Source organism: Coregonus clupeaformis, chromosome 19 (assembly GCF_020615455.1).
Source record: "Coregonus clupeaformis isolate EN_2021a chromosome 19, ASM2061545v1, whole genome shotgun sequence".
Lineage (NCBI taxonomy): Eukaryota > Metazoa > Chordata > Actinopteri > Salmoniformes > Salmonidae > Coregonus > Coregonus clupeaformis.
The window spans coordinates 40899726-40920265 of record NC_059210.1 but is presented as its reverse complement, the minus strand read 5'-3'; the positions used below and the strand labels follow the sequence as shown (position 1 = coordinate 40920265).

General features: G+C 43.5%; 1 protein-coding gene across 2 annotated transcripts in view; it reads left to right on the top strand.

Annotated features, from left to right (window-relative positions):
- LOC121531906 (nuclear receptor ROR-alpha A) overlaps window positions 1-20540 on the top strand; it is a 292990-nt gene that overhangs the window by 228343 nt on the left and 44107 nt on the right. Inside the window, exon 1 of one of the 2 annotated variants that reach the window (XM_041837449.2) lies at window positions 394-525. The exons of the other annotated variant lie outside the window; for it this stretch is intronic. Coding sequence (XP_041693383.1) covers window positions 495-525 — 31 coding nt within the window. The 5' untranslated portion in view covers window positions 394-494. Of the gene's footprint in view, window positions 1-393; window positions 526-20540 lie in introns of those variants that run through there. 2 annotated transcript variants of the gene reach the window in all.

Sequence of the window (20540 nt, the reverse complement as noted above, 5' to 3'; positions counted from 1 at the left end):
TCCTTCCCTCATTCTCTCATTGAATGTATTCATCTACTTATTTTATTTATCTTCCCTTTTCTCTCTAGTCCAGTCTCTCTTTAACTTTTTCCTTCTCATGCCTTAGTTTTCCTATTTTCTTCACACTATGAAAGCAGAGGAAAAGGGAATGGAATTTTTGTTTCTGGCAGAGCTACTGTTATGACTTTATCCTGGCACTAAACGATCAGCAAGACAAGATAGTGAAAGTGTGCTGTGTCTAGCGAGCCCTCAGACAAGCCTCAGCACTGCAATCAGTGCCTGAGCTCTCAGCGCCCCCACTGGCTGCCTTCTGTGCCAATCAAAGGCAGGGGGCGGGGAACAGGCGGACATGAGTGCTGATGTCACAGTCACATGGATTCTCATGTGGTCATGCTCGGAGGCTGAGAGACAGAGCTGTGCTGGCCAGCTGCTGCTGAGACAGCAGTGGAGGGCTTTGCGCTGGTGATAGTGCTCTCTTATGGACTCGGAGCTTAATGATGTATTTTGTGATTTCAGCTATGAAAGGTAAGAGCAGAATGCATGCATGCTGTTTCCACGGTGCAATAGGCAGCCAGAGTAACAAGTAGGGAAGTGAAGCTTCTCTCTATTCACTGCCTGCCAACTCTCCATTTCAGAGAGAGAGAGAGAGAGAGAGAGAGAGAGAGAGAGAGAGAGAGAGAGAGAGAGAGAGAGAGAGAGAGAGAGAGAGAGAGAGAGAGAGAGAGAGAGAGAGAGAGAGAGAGAGAGAGAGAGAGAGAGAGAGAGAGAGAAGAGAGAGAGAGAGAGAGAGAGAGAGAGAGAGAGAGAGAGAGAGAGAGAGAGAGAGAGAGAGAGAGAGAGAGAGAGAGAGAGAGAGAGAGAGAGCTGTCAAAATGTTTCTTTTTTCTGTGCTATTTATTTTTTCTATTCTGGGAGGAAATCAGGTTAGAAATTCGAAAACAGATGATAAGATGTGTGTAATGGGACTGTTACTCTCATGGTATCTGTTATATCTGCTTTCTCTGTGCTGGTGTCTGTTTAATAAATTAGAGCCAGTGTGGTCATACTATAGCACTGATCTCTTTCTGATGAGAAATACAACCCTCGAGCTATTGCGACAATTCCAAGTTTTGGGGGGTAGACGTAGGGGGGTGGACGAGGGGAGAGGACGGACGGACGGGACGGGGGGTCCTGGGGTATCTAGGGGGGAAGATGAGGGGGTTCAGGGGGGTTCAGGGGTCCCTTTAGCAGTTATTTCTCCTGGGCTATTAATTATGTTGTTCATGTCCAGAGGACGTGTCTCTCTGTTCGGAGGGGAGTGTTGCATGGCAGACTGGCAGTGTTGAACGTGGCTTGCAGACGGGGCGACAAGGCACTGGCTGGCGCGACTGGTAGACTAGGATTCTTTGAGTTGATACTGGTGTGTGTCTGTGTCTTGTTCCACTGACCTATTTTTTGGTAGTTGGGTATACAAGCATGGCCATGGGAGCAAGGCTGGGTCCTCCTCCCAGTCTCAGTGTCGTGATCCTGCATGCTTAATCCCAGTTCTCCCACCCCCACCATCATACAGTCACACACACGCATGCACAAGTACACATGCACACACACACACACACACAGACCATCACCAACCCCTTTTGGGCCACGAACAATGCATTCACATCCATTCACACACACACACACACAAATACACACTCATTCTTGCATATACACATATGCATACCCAAGCATTATGTGCTCTTACACACACACACACACACACACACACACACACACACACACACACACACACACACACACACACACACACACACACACAGAAAATAGTCACTGTGAAGCTCAGGCAGCTGTCATTGTGTGTTAGATGCTACATCCTCACCACTTACTGCATGTCTAATACATATATTGTGTGGAAACATTTTTGCATTTTTCACTGCATTCTTATTTAATATTTATAGACATGTAATAAACTGAGACTTGAGAATTTTGAGAATATTATCTTGACCACCTCTGTACCGAGAGGGAGAGTTGTGTGAAGTTTTGAACACGCACTTTGAATGCGCACTTGATCACAATGTGTGAAAGTCCTGTGATAGAGTGAGATTACATAGTTGACAGTGATGTGTGAGAATTGTGTGAAATTGTGGGAGAGTGACATTTTGTGACACTGAGGCAGATTTGAAAGATCAGCTCTCTAACCCAATGCCCTTTTATATAGACTTTTATTTTGAATATGGAAAATGTAGAAATATATATTTATTTATTGGTGACTGTCCAAAATCAAACATGTCTTTCCCGTTTCTATTCCAGATGCAATTTCCGTTATTTTTCAAGATGTATTTATTACTGTATAAGTGCAGGTCTGCATTGAATCAAGATGTATTTATTACTGTATAAGGGCAGGTCTGCATTGAATCAAGATGTATTTATTACTGTATAAGGGCAGGTCTGCAATGAATCCATAAATCAATAGTGTCATTATTCAGTTAAATTCATCTCATCACAATACATAAATGAGCTGGAATAGATTTTTTGAGGATTTGAAGCTTTTCCAAATAGATACTTGTATGATGGCAAAGACAGAGGGGCGATTCCATGCCAGCATGGCCCGAAAATATTTTGGGTATCACCAATTGTTCTGGCAATTCTCACATTAAAAACCTAATTTGGAGGAAGGATGTTTAACATTCTTTAAATATATATATATATATTTTTTTTATCATGATGAAAGTAGTCATTTTAGGCCCTTTTTAGACCTATACAGTACATGTCTCCTGTAAGACCATATGATCTGTGAACAGTATGGTACAGACAACATCTTGGTGCCATTATACTCCTTATACTGTGGAGTATGTCTATATTCTGAAATACAATTTTTCACATACATTGTTTGGAAAAATATACTCTTCAAACACATCACATTTCCAGAGTGGGCTCTCTGCTACTTTGGAAGAAATTATACAAATTATAAATTTTATACATAGATCATTAACCAATCACAGCCCTCCTGTAAGATTGCACATTCAGCAGATCAACAGCAGAGGGAGTTCCCTTTGAATCCGTTTTCCCATTAACTGTGTTGGTGGTGCTCATAAAACTGATCATAACTTTAAAAGAAGTAGAGAGCCCACTCTGCAAATGTGATGTACTTGTAGAGTATATTGTTTAAAACAATATGTCTAAAAATGAACAAAACCGAAAAGGGTACTTTTGTGATATTCATATTAATAGTTTTAATGTGGAATAAATTCATGTGTAAAATGTTATTTCACAATATAGCGATACTCCATATTTTAGAGCACACTATTAGGAGTTGTGCTGGCATTTAATCACCCAGAGGAGTTGTGTATTGATATGTATTTTTACAACAGATTGTGTTTTATATGTCACTACCTTTCAACAGAGCTATGGTCGTGGTCTCTCTCTCTCTCTCTCTCTCTCTCTCTCTCTCTCTCTCTCTCTCTCTCTCTCTCTCTCTCTCTGTCTCTGTCTCTGTCTCTGTCTCTGTCTTCTCTCTCTCTCTCTCTCTCTCTCTCTCTCTCTCTCTCTCTCTCTCTCTGTCTCTGTCTCTGTCTCTCTCTCTCTCTCTCTCTCTCTCTGTCTCTGTCTCTCTCTCTCTCTGTCTTTCTCTCTCTGTCTTTCTCTTCACAGTCGCACAGCCACACCACTGCCTCGCAAGTACCTAATTACCTGTAATGGAAACATCCCTCTCATTACCCCATGCAAATTAGCCAGCCTACTCAGCACAATTAAGATGAAAATTCAAAATATTAATTACATAATTAAAGACCTTTGATGTACCAAAAGACAGAAAAAAATAGTGTGTTTCATCTACATTATAATTAACCCTTCATCAAGATATGAATACGAAGCTTCTGTTTTGCATACAGACAGTGCATCAAAATGTGATTTACCACGAGTGTCTACTAGACTGTAAACAATGTTCAGGGGATGGAGACAACGTACAGCTATATTAACAAGCCAGTAAATATTTGCTGTAGCTTTGGTGCTCTTTGTCTCTTCCTATCAGCAAGCGGGTGAAGTGCTCTTGACTAGCGCCCGCATGCTGTAGGGTTCCCACATCCCAGCTCAGGTTAGGAAGAACAAGAGTCACACTGATCATAATTTAAAAATCTAATCCTATAATTTTTTTCTTCTAATCTAAATAAGAATTTTCTCAAAACATAATCTCCTTTTATAGTATAATCTCCTTTTATAGTATAATTTTCCTCATCTGTTTTAATCTTCATATATTAAATCGCCTATGTGTTTATGAAAATATTTTGAGTTCGATTTCGTATTCTCAGAGCCCATCCAACCATCCATTATTACTAATGGCAATGTAAGAGTAGAGAGTAAGCTAACAGCCGTCTCTTACACAGAGATGTGGTGTGTTTAGGAGCCATGAATGCTCAGATCTCTCCCTGCACAATGCCTTGGGTAAGGACGTGGAGTGGCATTTCCACAGGTTATTAAAGAGTGAGGTGTGCCGCTGTCTGGAATGCGACCGACTGACCGACCGACCGACTGTGCCGCTGTCTGTGAGACCGACCGACTGACCGACGCACGTCCTGGCTGCCTGGCCGCATGTGGATGGACTGGTTAATGAGATATTGATTGCCCATTGAGAGCATGGATTTTTGATTTAGCTCCACAGAGGCTCCGAGGACAGGGACGTGCAGTCTGGAGTGATAGAGGAGACTGCAGGAAGGAGATTGAGCCTAACACAGGGCAGAACCCAGCACTGATGCTCCTTCCCTGTACCCTGTACCCTGTACCCTGTACCCTGCCGTATGCTATGGCTGTGGCTACGGCTATACTGTGCCATGATATGCCCAGGCCTCCACTCTAGCACTTGAGGATACCTGACAGTTTGGCAATGCAACTGGTTGCTAGTCACACCTCACACTCCAGACAGATTAACTCACTCACTGATTTGAGGTTATATCAGATCACACTCTCCTGCCTTATTTTTAATCACGGTGTGGTCTCATACAAACACAGTGGCTCATGAAGTACAGTATTACCCCATTTCTGATTTTACAGTTCCCTGCTGAGCAGATAGCTCTAACGGAAGGGGTCATTTTCAGAGAGAGAGAGAGAGAGAGAGGGGCAGGAGCAGGAACAGGAACTCTGGGAGGTCAGACCTGTTTCTTCTAACCAATTAGATTAGGTTTTCATAGACCAGCATACTCTACACTGTTGCTGTCAGTCTTCAAAGGGCCTTTGGATAGAGACAGCTCTGTATGCAGCATCAGTATTAATCTGTAGACTCAGTATCCATTGACCTGTTGTCTGGATGTGAATCACACCATTTCCATGATATGCATACATTTTCACAATGGATATCATTTCAACACAATGTCATTTTATGTTCTATACTGTATGTTATCGATCTGATATTATATCCATGGTGTGTTTCTCTGTGCGTCTTTGCTTGCACTCTCCTGCACCTGCAGTGTCCTCCCAAGCTCATCCTGCCGGGTCCAAGAAGTTAAAAGCGATTTAACAGATTGAAGAGGGGAAAGATTTTCTGAGTACTTTTATTCTGTGCGTGTCTTGTAGCATTGCCTTTTTTCTCCACAGGTCTCTAGAGGGCTGTCCACAGGCCTTTTGAAGTTGCATCAAAGAGGAAATGGGGGAGAAAAAGCATTATTGATTTTGCGTTTTGTCTGACTCAAATACTGAGAAATAAAGACACATAAGGAGAGAGGTGTTGGCACCGGGGCTGCTTTGAGAGAGAGGGGGGAGGGAGACGGAGAGATGGGGGGATACAGATGTATAGGTGAGGCACTCGAGAGAGATAGAGTTAATACATCTCTCCCCAGAGCCTCCTGCTCTGTTCAGCCTTGCTGTTTCCCCTGCTAGCTACCTTTGTGCTCCTCTCTAATGCTGCAGTAAATAAAGCCCATTAAAGAAGGCCAGAGACAAACCTCTCTAGTCTCTCTTCCTCAATGTCAGATACAGTTCCTTCAGAAAGTTTTCATGACTTATTCCACATTTTGTTGTCTTACAGACTGAATTCAAAATTGATTAAATAGATTTGTTTCTCACCCATCTACACACAATACCCCATAATTACAAAGTGAAAATATGTTTTTAGAAATTTTTGCAAATTTATTCAATATGAAATATCAAATTTACATACGGATTCACACCCCAGAGTCAATACTTTGTAGAAGCACCTTTGGCGGTGAATACAGCTTTGAGTCGTCTTGGGTATGTCTGTATCAGCTTTGCACATCTGGATTTGGGGATTTTCTCCCATTCTTCCTTGCATATTTTGGTGAACAGCAATCTTCAAGTCTTTCCACAGATTTTCAATGGGATTCAAGTCTGGGCCACTCAAGGACTTTCACATTCTTGTTCTGAAGCCATTCCAGCGCTGCTTTGGCTGTATGCCTGGGGGTCATTGTCCTGTTAGAAAGTAAATCTTCACCCCAGTCTAAGGTCATTTGCACTCTGAAGCAGGTTCTCATCAAGGATTTGCCTGTAATTGGCTCCATTCATTGATCCCTCTAGCCTTACCAGTCTCCCAGTCCCTGAACAGCATCCCCATAGCATGATGCTGCCACCACCATGCTTCAAGTTTTACATTTACATTTGAGTCATTTAGCAGACACTCTTATCCAGAGCGACTTACAGTAGAGAGTGGATACATTTTTCATACTTGTCCCCTGTGGGAAGCGAACCTACAACCCTGGCGTTGCAAGCGCCATGCTCTACCAACTGAGCCACACAGGACCAGGGGTGGTGTTAGACGGGTGATGAGCTGTGCCTGGTTTTCTCCAGACATAGCTCTTTGCATTCTGGCCAAAGAGTTCAAATTTTCTCTCATCAGACCACATAATCTTTTGCCTTATGCTCTCAGAGTCTTTCACGTGCCTTTTTGCAAACTCCAGGCGTGCTGTCTTGCCTTTTTCTCAGGTGTGGCTTCCGTCTGGCCACTCTCCCATAAAGCCCAAATTGGTGAAATGCTGTAGAGACTGTTCTCCCATCTCAGCCAAGGAACTCTGCAGTTCTGTCAGAGTGGTCATTGGGTTCTTTGTCACATCCCTGACCAAGGTCCTTCTTTCCCGGTTGCTTAGTTTGGTTGGACGGCCAGCTCTAGGCAGAGTCTGGGTAGTTCCATATTTTTTCCAATTCCCATTGATGGAGACCACTGTGCTCTTGGAAACGTTCAACACTAGAAATTGTTTTATACCCTTCCCCAGATATATGCCTCGTCACAATTCTATTCCGGACAATTCCTTGGGCTTCATGGTATAGTTTCTGCTCTGACATACACTGTCAACTGTGGGAGCTTTTATACTGTAGGTGTGTTTCTTTCGAAATCATGTCCAAACAATTGAATTGGCCAAAGATGGTCTCCAATGAAGTTGTAGTGACATCTCAAGGATGATCAAAGAAAAGTGGATGCACCTGAGCTCAATTTGGAGTGTCATAGCAAAAGGGTGTAAATATTTAATCCATTTTGAATTCAGGCTGTAACACAACTAAATGTGCAATAAGTCAAGGGGTCTCAATACTTTTTGAAGGCACTGTATCTTATCCCCAGCTCCAGCAGGTCGGTGTCATCCCCTCCCCTCACCCCACTGTTGAACTGCTTTTCTCTGACAAGCCAAGCTGCTGAGTTCTCAGCTGTAATCAAATCTGTGCGCTAGGTAAGTGTGAAGTGGCAGGCTAGAAGAGAAGCAGTTGTTTGTGGGCTTTCACCCTTACCTGTCAAGGGTTGGCTGATGAAAGTAGAGTGGTTCTCTGCTGTAATTGACCTAAGAGTGGCATAAGTAAGGCCCTTCTGACTGGAGCTGACACCACCCTGTTCTACTCAGCACAGTTATGTTACGTTGTGTTACGTGCATGTTACAGCTAGCTATAGTAGATTACCCTGATAAGGGGAGCAGGGGTACCTCATGCCAGAGGTTAGAGGTGGGACATGCTGGGGCATGCATCTCCTCTCCATGGAGAACTGCTATAGCTCATACATGGATCCAGGGAAGGAACGAGGGATGATAAATGAGTAGTGACTAGAATGTTGATGAAATCAGGGAACAGGCAGGAAAAAAACAATTGAACAAAGATCGTTGCAACAGGCATACCGTGACACAACGTGATTACAAAAGGGAGGGAACTGAGTGAGCAGTTTGATTAGATGTCCCTGCAGAGGCCTTCAGGGGGGCTACTTGTGGAATGGCATCATTTAGCTCTGATCAGGCACCTGCATGTCCTTCAGCCTGTAGAGAAACACAACCACTCAGGTGGAGTAGTACTCCGCAGCACTAGGGGGTGCTGTCCCAGCGGGGTACTTCACATCACATGCAGGTAATGGAAAGAAACAGGATGAAACTGTGACCTGTGGGCCCTCCCCATCTGAGAGCCTCTGTCCTGACTCTGGTCATGTGTTGCCACTACACAGCAGAATGGAGCAGATAATGGAGGAATGCCTCATAGAGCCCCATGCGGGCCTCAGAGTGATAGTATCTCTCAAGGTTACGGGCTTTATGAACGACTTCTCCAAACTAAGCTGTGTGAGATGCATCTTATGATCATCATAAATAACAATGGAAAACAGCCTTGTTGTAACAGACCACTTATATTAGATTTTTATGCACATATATTTGTTAGAAATAAAGTAAATGCTGCTTCAGTACAAGATGAAAGGATTTAAAATATGCTATGCAGTGTAATGAACTTAGTTTGAAAACACAGGACATAGCATATTCAGGAGCATAATGCTATTGAAAAAATACCTCTTTATCCAAGCCAATAATTTATTGGCTCCTTTTTTTTCTATTTGTAAATTAGCCCATTATATTCAAACCAGTGTGATGTAAATAGATATTTTGACCTCACAGATTTTTTTGGTTAACTTAAAATGACATCAAACAAACATTCCAGTGTTTTTGCCTTGAGTTACTCTACTATACAGTGAGTGGAGCAGTGTGGCCAACACAGAAGGAATCGCACAGAGACAGTGGTTGTGTCCGAATACCCATACTAGCATCCTAAATAGTAAGCCGTTTTATAGTATGTGCCATAAAAAAAAAAATAATTGTGCTTTAAATGCCCGGATGTCATACTCATTTCGGCTTCTCATGTAGTATGAATGAATTGTAAACTTTTAGGGAATTTCACACCCACAGTGCATTCGAACCGGATAAAAGGAGTGCTTTGAGATTTGATAGTTCTCTGAAAGTAAACAAAAAAACAATTTATGATGGCAAAGAAGATGAGCAAAGAGTCTCCTGCAGTGTTGAAATATAAGTAGGTTTTTGTTGTCCTTAAAATTGTCATGACTATTTAATAGTTTTTTGCAGCCTGTCGTGCCTTTACTTTAGCTAAATAGCTAACGTTGGCCCAAAACAATAAAACTCTGGTGTTAGTGAAGGGTCACTGGGTGGGGCTACAGACGATCCTTTTCCGGTTTATATATGCAAAGCTGTAGCAAAGTAGTACGTTACGGCCATGGCATACTGCATACTTTTTACTAAACATTATGTCATAAATAGTATGCGACGATGAGTACCTACTATGCAGTTTAAGTATGTAGTACGCTAGTATGGGTATTCAGACAGGTCCAATGTGTGGGAGGGAGGGAGGGAGAGAGAGAGGGTGGGTTGTGGTTGGCTGGCAGTGGAGAGGCCCTTGACCTTTCTGAGTTGACCCCCCCCCCACCGGCAACATAGAAGATCTGATTGCTGATTATGAGTTCATTCCTGTCGTGCTGAGCGGTTTGCATGTCGCAATCCATTCCTCTCCAACTGAACTGATTAATGTAAGGAGCTGGAGATGCTACATCTCAGAGAGATTGCAAAAAGGCTCTCGCAGAGCCTGGTAATCTGGAGTGCAGCTGGCAATCACCCAGCACTGGCTCAAGAGGCTTTTTGGGTTGTTGTTTTGTTGTTGTTGCTTGAAATCGTTTTTTAGGGGGGTGTAGTTGTATTTGTTCCCCTGGGCTCTCCTTGTTCCTGGAGATGACTGTGGACTACAGGAAAAAGAGGACTGAGCACGCCCCCATTCTCATCGACGGGGCTGTAGTAGAGTATGTTGAGAGCTTCAAGTTCCTTGGTGTACACATCACCAACAAACTATCATGGTCCAAACACACCAAGACAGTTGTGAAGAGGGCACGACAAAGCCTATTCCGCCTCAGGAGACGGAAAAGATTTGGCATGGGTCCTCAGATCCTCAAAAAGTTCTACAGCTGCACCATCGAGAGCATCCTGACTGGTTGCATTACTGCCTGGTATGGCAACTGCTCAGCCTCCGACCGCAAGGCACTACAGAGGGTAGTGCGTATGGCCCAGTACATCACTGGGGCCAAGCTTCCTGCCATCCAGGACCTCTATACCAGGTGGTGTCAGAGGATGGTCAAAATGGTCAAAGACCCCAGCCGCCCTAGTCATAGACAGTTCTCTCTGCTACCGCACGGCAAGCGACTACCGGAGCGCCAAGTCTAGGTCCAAAAGGCTTCTTAAGAGCTTCTACCCCCAAGCCATAAGACTCCTGAACAGCTAATCAAACGGCTACCCGGACTATTTGCATTGTCCCCCCCCCTCCCCCACCCCTTCTTTTACGCTGCTGCTACTCTCTGATTATTATCTATGCATAGTCACATTAACTCTACCTACATGTACATAAACTCAGCAAAAAAATAAATGTCCCTTTTTCAGGACCCTGTCTTTCAAAGATAATTCGTAAAAATCCAAATAACTTCACAGATCTTGATTGTAAAGGGTTTAAACACTGTTTCCCATGCTTGTTCAATGAACTATAAACAATTCATGAACATGCACCTGTGGAACGGTCATTAAGACACTAACAGCTTACAGAGGTAGGCAATTAAGGTCACAGTTATGAAAACTTAGGACACTAAAGAGGCCTTTCTACTGACTCTGAAAAACACCAAAAGAAAGATGCCCAGGGTCCCTGCTCATCTGCGTGAACGTGCCTTAGGCATGCTGCAAGGAGGTATGAGGACTGCAGATGTGGCCAGGGCAATAAATTGCAATGTCCGTACTGTGAAATGCCTAAGACAGCGCTACAGGGAGACAGGACGGACAGCTGATCGTCCTCGCAGTGGCAGACCACGTGTAACAACACCTGCACAGGATCGGTACGTCCGAACATCACACCTGCGGGACAGGTACAGGAAGGCAACAACAACTGCCCGAGTTACACCAGGAACACACAATCCCTCCATCAGTGCTCAGACTGTCCGCAGTAGGCTGAGCGAGGCTGGACTGAAGGCTTGTAGGCCTGTTGTAAGGCAGGTCCTCACCAGACATCACCGGCAACAACGTCACCTATGGGCACAAACCCACCATCGCTGGACCAGACAGGACTGGCAAAAAGTGCTCTTCACTGACGAGTCGCGGTTTTGTCTCACCAGGGGTGATGGTCGGATTCGCGTTTATCATCGAAGGAATGAGCGTTACAACGAGGCCTGTACTCTGGAGCGGGATCGATTTGGAGGTGGAGGGTCCGTCATGGTCTGGGGCGGTGTGTCACAGCATTATCGGACTGAGCTTGTTGTCATTGCAGGCAATCTCAACGCTGTGCGTTACAGGGAAGACATCCTCCTCCCTCATGTGGTACCCTTCCTGCAGGCTCATCCTGACATGACCCTCCAGCATGACAATGCCACCAGCCATACTGCTCGTTCTATGTGTGATTTCCTGCAAGACAGGAATGTCAGTGTTCTGCCATGTCCAGTGAAGAGCCCGGATCTCAATCCCATTGAGCACGTCTGGGACCTGTTGGATCGGAGGGTGAGGGCTAGGGCCATTCCCCCCAGAAATGTCTGGGAACTTGCAGGTGCCTTGGTGGAAGAGTGGGGTAACATCTCACAGCAAGAACTGGCAAATCTGGTGCAGTCCATGAGGAGGAGATGCACTGCAGTACTTAATGCAGCTGGTGGCCACACCAGATACTGACTACTTTTGATTTTGTTCAGGGAAACATTATACAGTTTCTGTTAGTCACATGTCTGTGGAACTTGTTCAGTTTATGTCTCAGTTGTTGAATCTTGTTATGTTCATACAAATATTTACACATGTTAAGTTTGCTGAAAATAAACGCAGTTGACAGTGAAATGACGTTTCTTTTTTTGCTGAGTTTTATTACCTCAATTACCTCGACTAACCTGTGCCCCCACACATTTACTCTGTACCGGTACCCCCTGTGTATAGCCTCGCTACTGTTATTTTACTGCTGCTCTTTAATTATTTTTTAATTATCTATTTTTTACTTAAAACTTATTTTTCTTAAAACTGCATTGTTGGTTAAGGGCTTGTAAGCATTTCACTGTAAGGTCTACACCTGTTGTATTCACCGCATGTGACAAATAAAATGTGATTTGATTTGATGAGAGCGCTCCCTGTGCTGATCGCAGGTCCTTGTCTGCCTGGGTCCCCGGCTGCTGCAGCCCAGCCCGGCCCACCCTCTCGAACATCAGCAGCGTCAGCACAGCCCCTCGCTCAAAGTCCCAGGATGTGCTTATGATCACCCTCTTATAGGAGGAGACCAATTTGGGCAGAAAAATTAACTTCATCCCTGATGTGAACAAAAGCTCTTCGTTCATTTTCCGAGCTCCCAGACACCAATACAGGGAACAGAAGCATCAGATAAATTGAAATAAATTGCTCAAGAGAACTTGTTTTTGGAGAGAATTTTATTTTAACTCTATATTAGGCACAATTTTCCAGCTGTTTAATTGACCTTGGCAGCAGTGAAACTAATGGATTTCTTTCTTTCAGAAAAGCTGGCATGACTGCTTTATTTGCTTGAAGGGGTTTGTCGCGAAGTTACAAATCAGCAGCTGCCTTCTTCAAGTTTTGTTTTTGTCAATAGTTGGAGGGGAGTGGAGCGCTGCATGGTTCGGTTCTGTTTCCCCTGCGCTGATGGCTGTATTAGTTAATGCCTTTCATGTGTGACTTTAGGGGGACTGAGGAGGAATTTGCCCAAACAGTGTTCTCAATTATTATCAAAGCTGTGCAGGCCACTGCTGCACTCTAATCACTTCCCGCTGTTAAGTACATTACACACAATTTTACTACGTCATCTGTCATCCACTAGACATACAATATAATATATGTTTTGTACAGTGGGGAAAAAAAGTATTTAGTCAGCCACCAATTGTGCAAGTTCTCCCACTTAAAAAGATGAGAGAGGCCTGTAATTTTCATCATAGGTACACGTCAACTATGACAGACAAAATGAGAAAAAAAATCCAGAAAATCACATTGTAGGATTTTTAATGAATTTATTTGCAAATTATGGTGGAAAATAAGTATTTGGTCAATAACAAAAGTTTCTCAATACTTTGTTATATACCCTTTGTTGGCAATGACACAGGTCAAACGTTTTCTGTAAGTCTTCACAAGGTTTTCACACACTGTTGCTGGTATTTTGGCCCATTCCTCCATGCAGATCTCCTCTAGAGCAGTGATGTTTTGGGGCTGTCGCTGGGCAACACGGACTTTCAACTCCCTCCAAAGATTTTCTAGGGGGTTGAGATCTGGAGACTGGCTAGACCACTCCAGGACCTTGAAATGCTTCTTACGAAGCCACTCCTTCGTTGCCCGGGCGGTGTGTTTGGGATCATTGTCATGCTGAAAGACCCAGCCACGTTTCATCTTCAATGCCCTTGCTGATGGAAGGAGGTTTTCACTCAAAATCTCACGATACATGGCCCCATTCATTCTTTCCTTTACACGGATCAGTCGTCCTGGTCCCTTTGCAGATAAACAGCCCCAAAGCATGATGTTTCCACCCCCATGCTTCACAGTAGGTATGGTGTTCTTTGGCTGCAACCAAGCATTCTTTGTCCTCCAAACACGACGAGTTGAGTTTTTACCAAAAAGTTCTATTTTGGTTTCATCTGACCATATGACATTCTCCCAATCCTCTTCTGGATCATCCAAATGCACTCTAGCAAACTTCAGACAGGCCTGGACATGTACTGGCTTAAGCAGGGGGACACGTCTGGCACTGCAGGATTTGAGTCCCTGGCGGCGTAGTGTGGTACTGACGGTAGGCTTTGTTACTTTGGTCCCAGCTCTCTGCAGGTCATTCACTAGGTCCCCCCGTGTGGTTCTTGTGATCATTTTGACCCCACGGGGTGAGATCTTGCGTGGAGCCCCAGATCGAGGGAGATTATCAGTGGTCTTGTATGTCTTCCATTTCCTAATAATTGCTCCCACAGTTGATTTCTTCAAACCAAGCTGCTTACCAGATTCAGTCTTCCCAGCCTGGTGCAGGTCTACAATTTTGTTTCTGGTGTCCTTTGACAGCTCTTTGGTCTTGGCCATAGTGGAGTTTGGAGTGTGACTGTTTGAGGATGTGGACAGGTGTCTTTTATACTGATAACAAGTTCAAACAGGTGCCATTAATACAGGTAACGAGTGGAGGACAGAGGAGCCTCTTAAAGAAGAAGTTACAGGTCTGTGAGAGCCAGAAATCTTGCTTGTTTGTAGGTGACCAAATACTTATTTTCCACCATAATTTGCAAATAAATTCATTAAAAATCCTACAATGTGATTTTCTGGATTTTTTTTCTCTCAATTTGTCTGTCATAGTTGACGTGTACCTATGATGAAAATTACAGGCCTCTCTCATCTTTTTAAGTGGGAGAACTTGCACAATTGGTGGCTGACTAAATACTTTTTTCCCCCACTGTATATTCTATTGTATTGTTCAACAGAGCAATATATTGGATGATCACTAGGAAACACACACACACACACGTTAGAGAACCTTCCTGCATTCATGTATTCATACATTCCTGCACACTTGAAAGCTAATTTAGAGCTTATGTTGCGATGACTATATCTGTGCTCCACACTAAAGTTAATAGAGGAGCAGATGAGACACCATCAGTGCTCACGGAACAAATGCCTATCGTCTGTGCTCGGCTTCCTTTGTGATGAGAGAGACACAACATGTTCCGTGTGTGAGCCCTAACCACAGACGGCCTCCAAGACACAAACAGAGGGGGTAGGGGGAGGCCTGTGTGTTTTTGTCATTGAGTGCGTGAGAGACATCGAGAGAGGGATGTGTTCACTTGGCTTCTGCTGCTCTCGTGGTAGGGGGCATGTGGTTTGTGTCTGAGAGGAAGAAATGAATTCATTTGTGAGCTGTGTTTGCATGTGTGAGATTATTTGCTTTCTTGCTTAACTGCCGGCTAGATTTTTTTTTGCAATATCCAATCACATGAAATTCCAATGCATATTTTGGAAACCTTGGTGGCCTCTTAATTGCTACCATTACTTACTGTTAAAGCAACATGCATTGTTTTAGCGGTTAACCTGAATGCTATCACATTGACCAGGGGTGCTCAAATTGTTGGGCTTGCTGGTTCAAAATATAATCTGAGTGGTGAGTCACGTGCTGAACAAATATATATAATTTTTTTAAGCAATAAGGCACGAGGGGTGTGGTATATTGCCAATATACCATGGCTAAGGGCTGTTCTTAGACACGACGCAGTGCGGATTGGATAAAGCCCTTAGCCATGGTACATTGGCCATATACCACAAACCCCCGAGGTGCCTTTTTGCTATCATAAACTGGTTATCAACGTAATTAAAACAATTATTTTTGTGGTCTGAAAGCTGTGGTCTGTCAGACTGTATACCACGGGTATGACAAGAAATTGTATATTTACTTTTCTAATTACCTTGCTAACTAGTTTATAATAGCAGTAACGTACCTATGGGGTTTGTGGTATATGGCCAGTATACCATGGCTAAGGCCCTGAAATAGACCATAGACAATGATCAGACTGATGATCTGTGTCAAAGTACTGTCTTTGGGATATGATACCAGCTCAATGAGCAATGCAGGGATCAGAACTCTGTTTTGATCTTTGACACATTTTATGGGCATTGATTAGATGGTGCTTTACTTTGATCTAAAGGTGGAAAATGTTGTTTCTTGATTCTCTGGTTCTGGGATTATTATAATTTATACATGAGGGATTTGTTTTTTCCCAAGCTTGAGCAATCTTAAGTAAAGACACTGGGCTATTGTCTCTGTTCATATTATTTATCTCATTAGCATCTGGGTAGGATGGAAAGAAATCATTGAAATAATTGATTCACTTATACTCTTGAAGAGAGTGAGACTGTGGGAAGATATGTTTGATAATTTTCTCTCTCAGATGTAGCTTTGTAAAGACATGCAGTATTTTATCAAAGCTTTACCACCACTATTACATTCTCAAGCAACCTACAGTAGGGCTGCAGAAGTTTTATAGTCAAATATTTCTGGACAAATGAAATTGTTCCCCAAAAAAAACACAAGCTGCACTTTCCTCAAAACCATCTGCTATATAATCTAAGAACTGAACAAACCCCATTGTGCTCATGTAAAGGAAAACATTCACTTATACAGTTAGTTACAGCACTGCAGTTACAATTACCTGGTAGTATTGCTGTTCAGTGCCGTATCATACTTGTAGAAAATTGTTTAAGATGATTACATTCAAAACATAGACCTCCTGTTACACATCGATTTGTAGATTATGGAGTAAAATACAGTTTTGGATGATCTATTCACTGTCTCTTTTGGAGAAACTCTGAAAATGCAGTATGTCTATATTAATACTTCAGTATCACTTCAAGGCAATCCAGGGAGAGTTAGGTTTTATTGTACACTGAATGTTAGCCATTGCAACAGAAATGTTATGGATGTTATAGATGTATGCTCATAAAATAGTTTTCCTGTCACAAAAGCATATCCCTTTTTAACTACAGGAAAGGCTTTCTGCAGATTAATTTCAGTGTATTGCTCCCTTTGTAGAGGAAACAAATTGGGTTTAATGGAATTAGTGTGTTCGCTGCATGAATCTCAAGTCTATTCCTGGAACATATGATTGTGTTTAACGTGATTGGATATCTGCAGCGCCTTTGAGCGAAACGGAAGAGCGCAATGCCAGCTGAGTGTTTCTCCTTTAACCCATGTTTGTTGTCTAACTACAATATGGATGTGGAGGGCTCACTGTGTACTCTTGTGATAGAATAATATTTCCTGAAGGTCATTTGGGATCATAGCATGCCATTAATAATTCCAGCAAGCATCCAACATATCAATCTGTTCCGCTGCATCCATCCATCGCTCCCTTCCCTTTTGAAGACAAATGCAGCATCTTCAGGTTGGAGTGAAATCAGGCCCAGAGGCTAAAATATTGGAGGTGGTATTTTCAGTTGGGAAAAACATCATGAAACACATTTAGCTGTGGTCACACATACTGCTCACTCATTAGCCTGTTAAATTATGTGCTTATGCATGAAACACACACAGAGACACACAGAGACACAGACATTCTAGAATGAACACACACACACACACACACACTACATCCTTGTGTATACCCACCCTGGGTATTGTGAGTGTTTTGCAGAAAGGGAAGCAGTGGACCTGTGCTGTGTGGTAAATCCCTACTGCTCAGCATATCCTCCCAGTCAACCAGCCATTCTACAGGGATGCAATTATCACCCTCCCTCAAGCCTAGCCGCGCGCCATGACAAGGTGTTACTAGAGAAATCATCAAAGCCTGATTTTAAATGAAGCATTATGTGAAAAGTGAACGTTGTGCGTGTGTGTTCCTGCTCAGTGGTGTGTGCTTACAGTACAGTATGTGAGAGAAGCCGCTAGGTTTCTGTGTCTCTTTTGAACAGGCCTCAGAGGCAAGAAGCCCTTGCTCAGAGGTGGTGGGTCCTATTGGGAGCAGATAGATGTGTTGTCAGCGGCGTGAGCTGGCCGGGCGCGGTGGGTGGGCAAGCGTGAGGCTGGGTGAAAGATGGCGGTGTGCGAGGAGAGTGTCTGTGCACAGCTGAGGCTGTGACAGGAAACAGTGAGCGCTCCACTCCTGTCGCTCCATCCCTCCCATCCAATGATAGATCTCCAATCTGATGATTTTAATAGCAGGAGGCCAGCTCTCATGATGGACCTATAACAGAACACACACAACTCAGCCTCACATTCAGCTTCTACTCATCATCAATACTGTAGCATTACTGGAAACATACTGCTATTAATGAAACCTTTACATCTAGAACGATAGGACTATTTGTATACATTGGGTTTTTTAGCGAACAATTTTTTAAACGTTTGAATATTTTTTGGACCAATCACAAGTGGGCCGCCGCCCCTAATGCCCTAATGGGGGGGCCACCACTGCTATATAATGTTTTGCTATCTGCTGAGAGGACACCTGTGTCTGTGAATATACATGTATCAGCCATGACTAGCCCTATACTGTAGGACTGACCAGTCAGTCCAGTCAAATCACTATCAAATCTGAACTGCTTACCCTGGCCAATTTGGAATTTCACATCTCTGCCATGTCAAGAGCTGTATTCCTTAGCTTGTCTGACGATGTGTCCACAATCCCTTATCTCCAGCTGGAGCGAATTATTTAGAAGAGGAGATGTACTGAAAAAGTATGTTGCACTTTGTTTTCTCTGAAACCATTCTGTTATATTGGTTCCTTTTACATTACAGGAAAAGTGAATGGCTTACTGACAATGTGTGGCAGTCAGGTTGTGATTCTGATTGGCTGTTATAGTAGGTCATAATAAAGGCAGGTAAGAGGTAGCTAGGCTATTACGCAGGCTGCAGCGGACGGATGGACGGACAGAGAGAGGCTCAGATTAACATGATAAAAAGAGCCTGATTGAACTGCACACATCCACAGGAAGCTGGGCTTTGGGGGTTCAAGGTTATCTGGACAAATCAGACTCCTGTTTCCATTAATTCCCTCACAGACCAAGCAGCTCTGCTTCTTGGGCTAATCACCAAATGTAGCAATTCTGATGTCTGCGAGCAAGTCTGGCAAGGGAATGTGTGTGAATCCTAATGACATGTTTAACATTTCATATTTGTCAGGGGGAAGTGCTGCATATACAAAATAAGCAATCTCTTTAAATGTTTCACCGCTTAAGTACTGCTGTAGAGACGGGCGACCATAGAGACCTCTCAGTGGGGTTAAGTGGACCGGGCCGGCAGGCGGGCAGACTGCCTCTCCAAAACATTCACAGGCATGTTAACAGCAACTTCTCAATGCTATTACTCAAACTGAACATTGTAAGTGGCAAGTGGACTACAAGACAATGAATTTGACTGAACATGGTATTCACTTCCATAAGATCCATTAAAATGTTTAGCAAAATCAGTTTGATAACCACCTCTCTGTTCAACAGTCAATGGAGAAATTTACTTTAATCAGATTTACTGAATATTAATAATAATTATGTATTTAACTTGTATAGCTAATATTATGTTGATTATTGACTTATACTGTAGATACATTTCCCCTCCTTTCACTCCTCACAGCCAATGTTAACCAATCTCCATTACTCCAGCACAGGAGGTTAGTGGCACCTTAATTGGGGAGAACGGGCTCATGGCAATGACTGGAGCGGAATTAGTGGAATGGTATCAAATACATCAAACACATGGTTTCCATGTGTTTAATGCCATTCCATTTACTCCATTCCAGCCATTATTGTGAGCTGTCCTCCCCTCAGCAGCCTCCACTGTGTTCAGGCAATGCTGAGTGTGTGAATGGGTATAAAGGCATATACAGTATAAGGGACAGTGAGCTCCAGTCTAAACAAACAAACAGACAGGCAGGCTGGGTCTGGGACTGACCACCGCATTCTGTAACAGGGTCTTATCAGGACCTACCTCCTGTCTGGACACAGTGAGGCTCCCTTTCCTCCTCCCCCTCCTCCCTTCTGCCTGGGTGCTCCCTAAACATGGGCCTTCATTAGCAGGGCTAAATATCCCCGCTCGCTGCAATTTCTATCATTTCTCGCCTTCAGGCCATTCGATAATTACCTGTTCTCATTTCCCCTCCTTCTGGCCAGTAGGGAAGTGTCCTGAGTTGCATTACTGTGCACAGAATATTATTATCAGAATATTGCACATTTTCCCTTCCTGCAGGTTCTGACATAGGGAATATGTGGTCAGAATAGCAGTGACTGACAGCTGTCTGTCTTTAATGTTTCCTTAGAGCCTAGCTACTTTGTTCCTGCGTTAAAGGAGGGATTTTGATGGGAAGTGGAATGAGAGCTTAATGTAGCTGGCAGGATTTTTTAGCAGCATTATGCATTGCATTGCACTTTGTTGCTTGTGTGTAGATGTGGAAGAACTGTCAGGTTTTGTGAATGCAACCTCACCAATGGGTCTCCTTGGGAGAGCTATCCCTGCTCTTGGCAGGTTGGCAAAATATACTATATGCGTGGGAGAGATGCTGTGGTGTTGTATGGGAATGCTCCATACAGTACAGTCTGTGTGGGAGGGTCGTCACTTTTTTTAGAAAATGGGGGGTATTGTGGTCAAAGGTCCACCGGTTCCAACATCCTATTCTGCAGTTTATTACAACCCATCACAAGCCATTTAACTGGCACTGAATCAGAGAATGGATCTGCTGCCTGGTCACAAGGAGACAGTGGCTCCACTGGTCTGAAACTCAGTGGATAAGAGCAGAAACAATGTGTGATAGCAGAGATAAGGTCTGGAGATGTATCTGATCTTGATTTGGAGCGGCACAG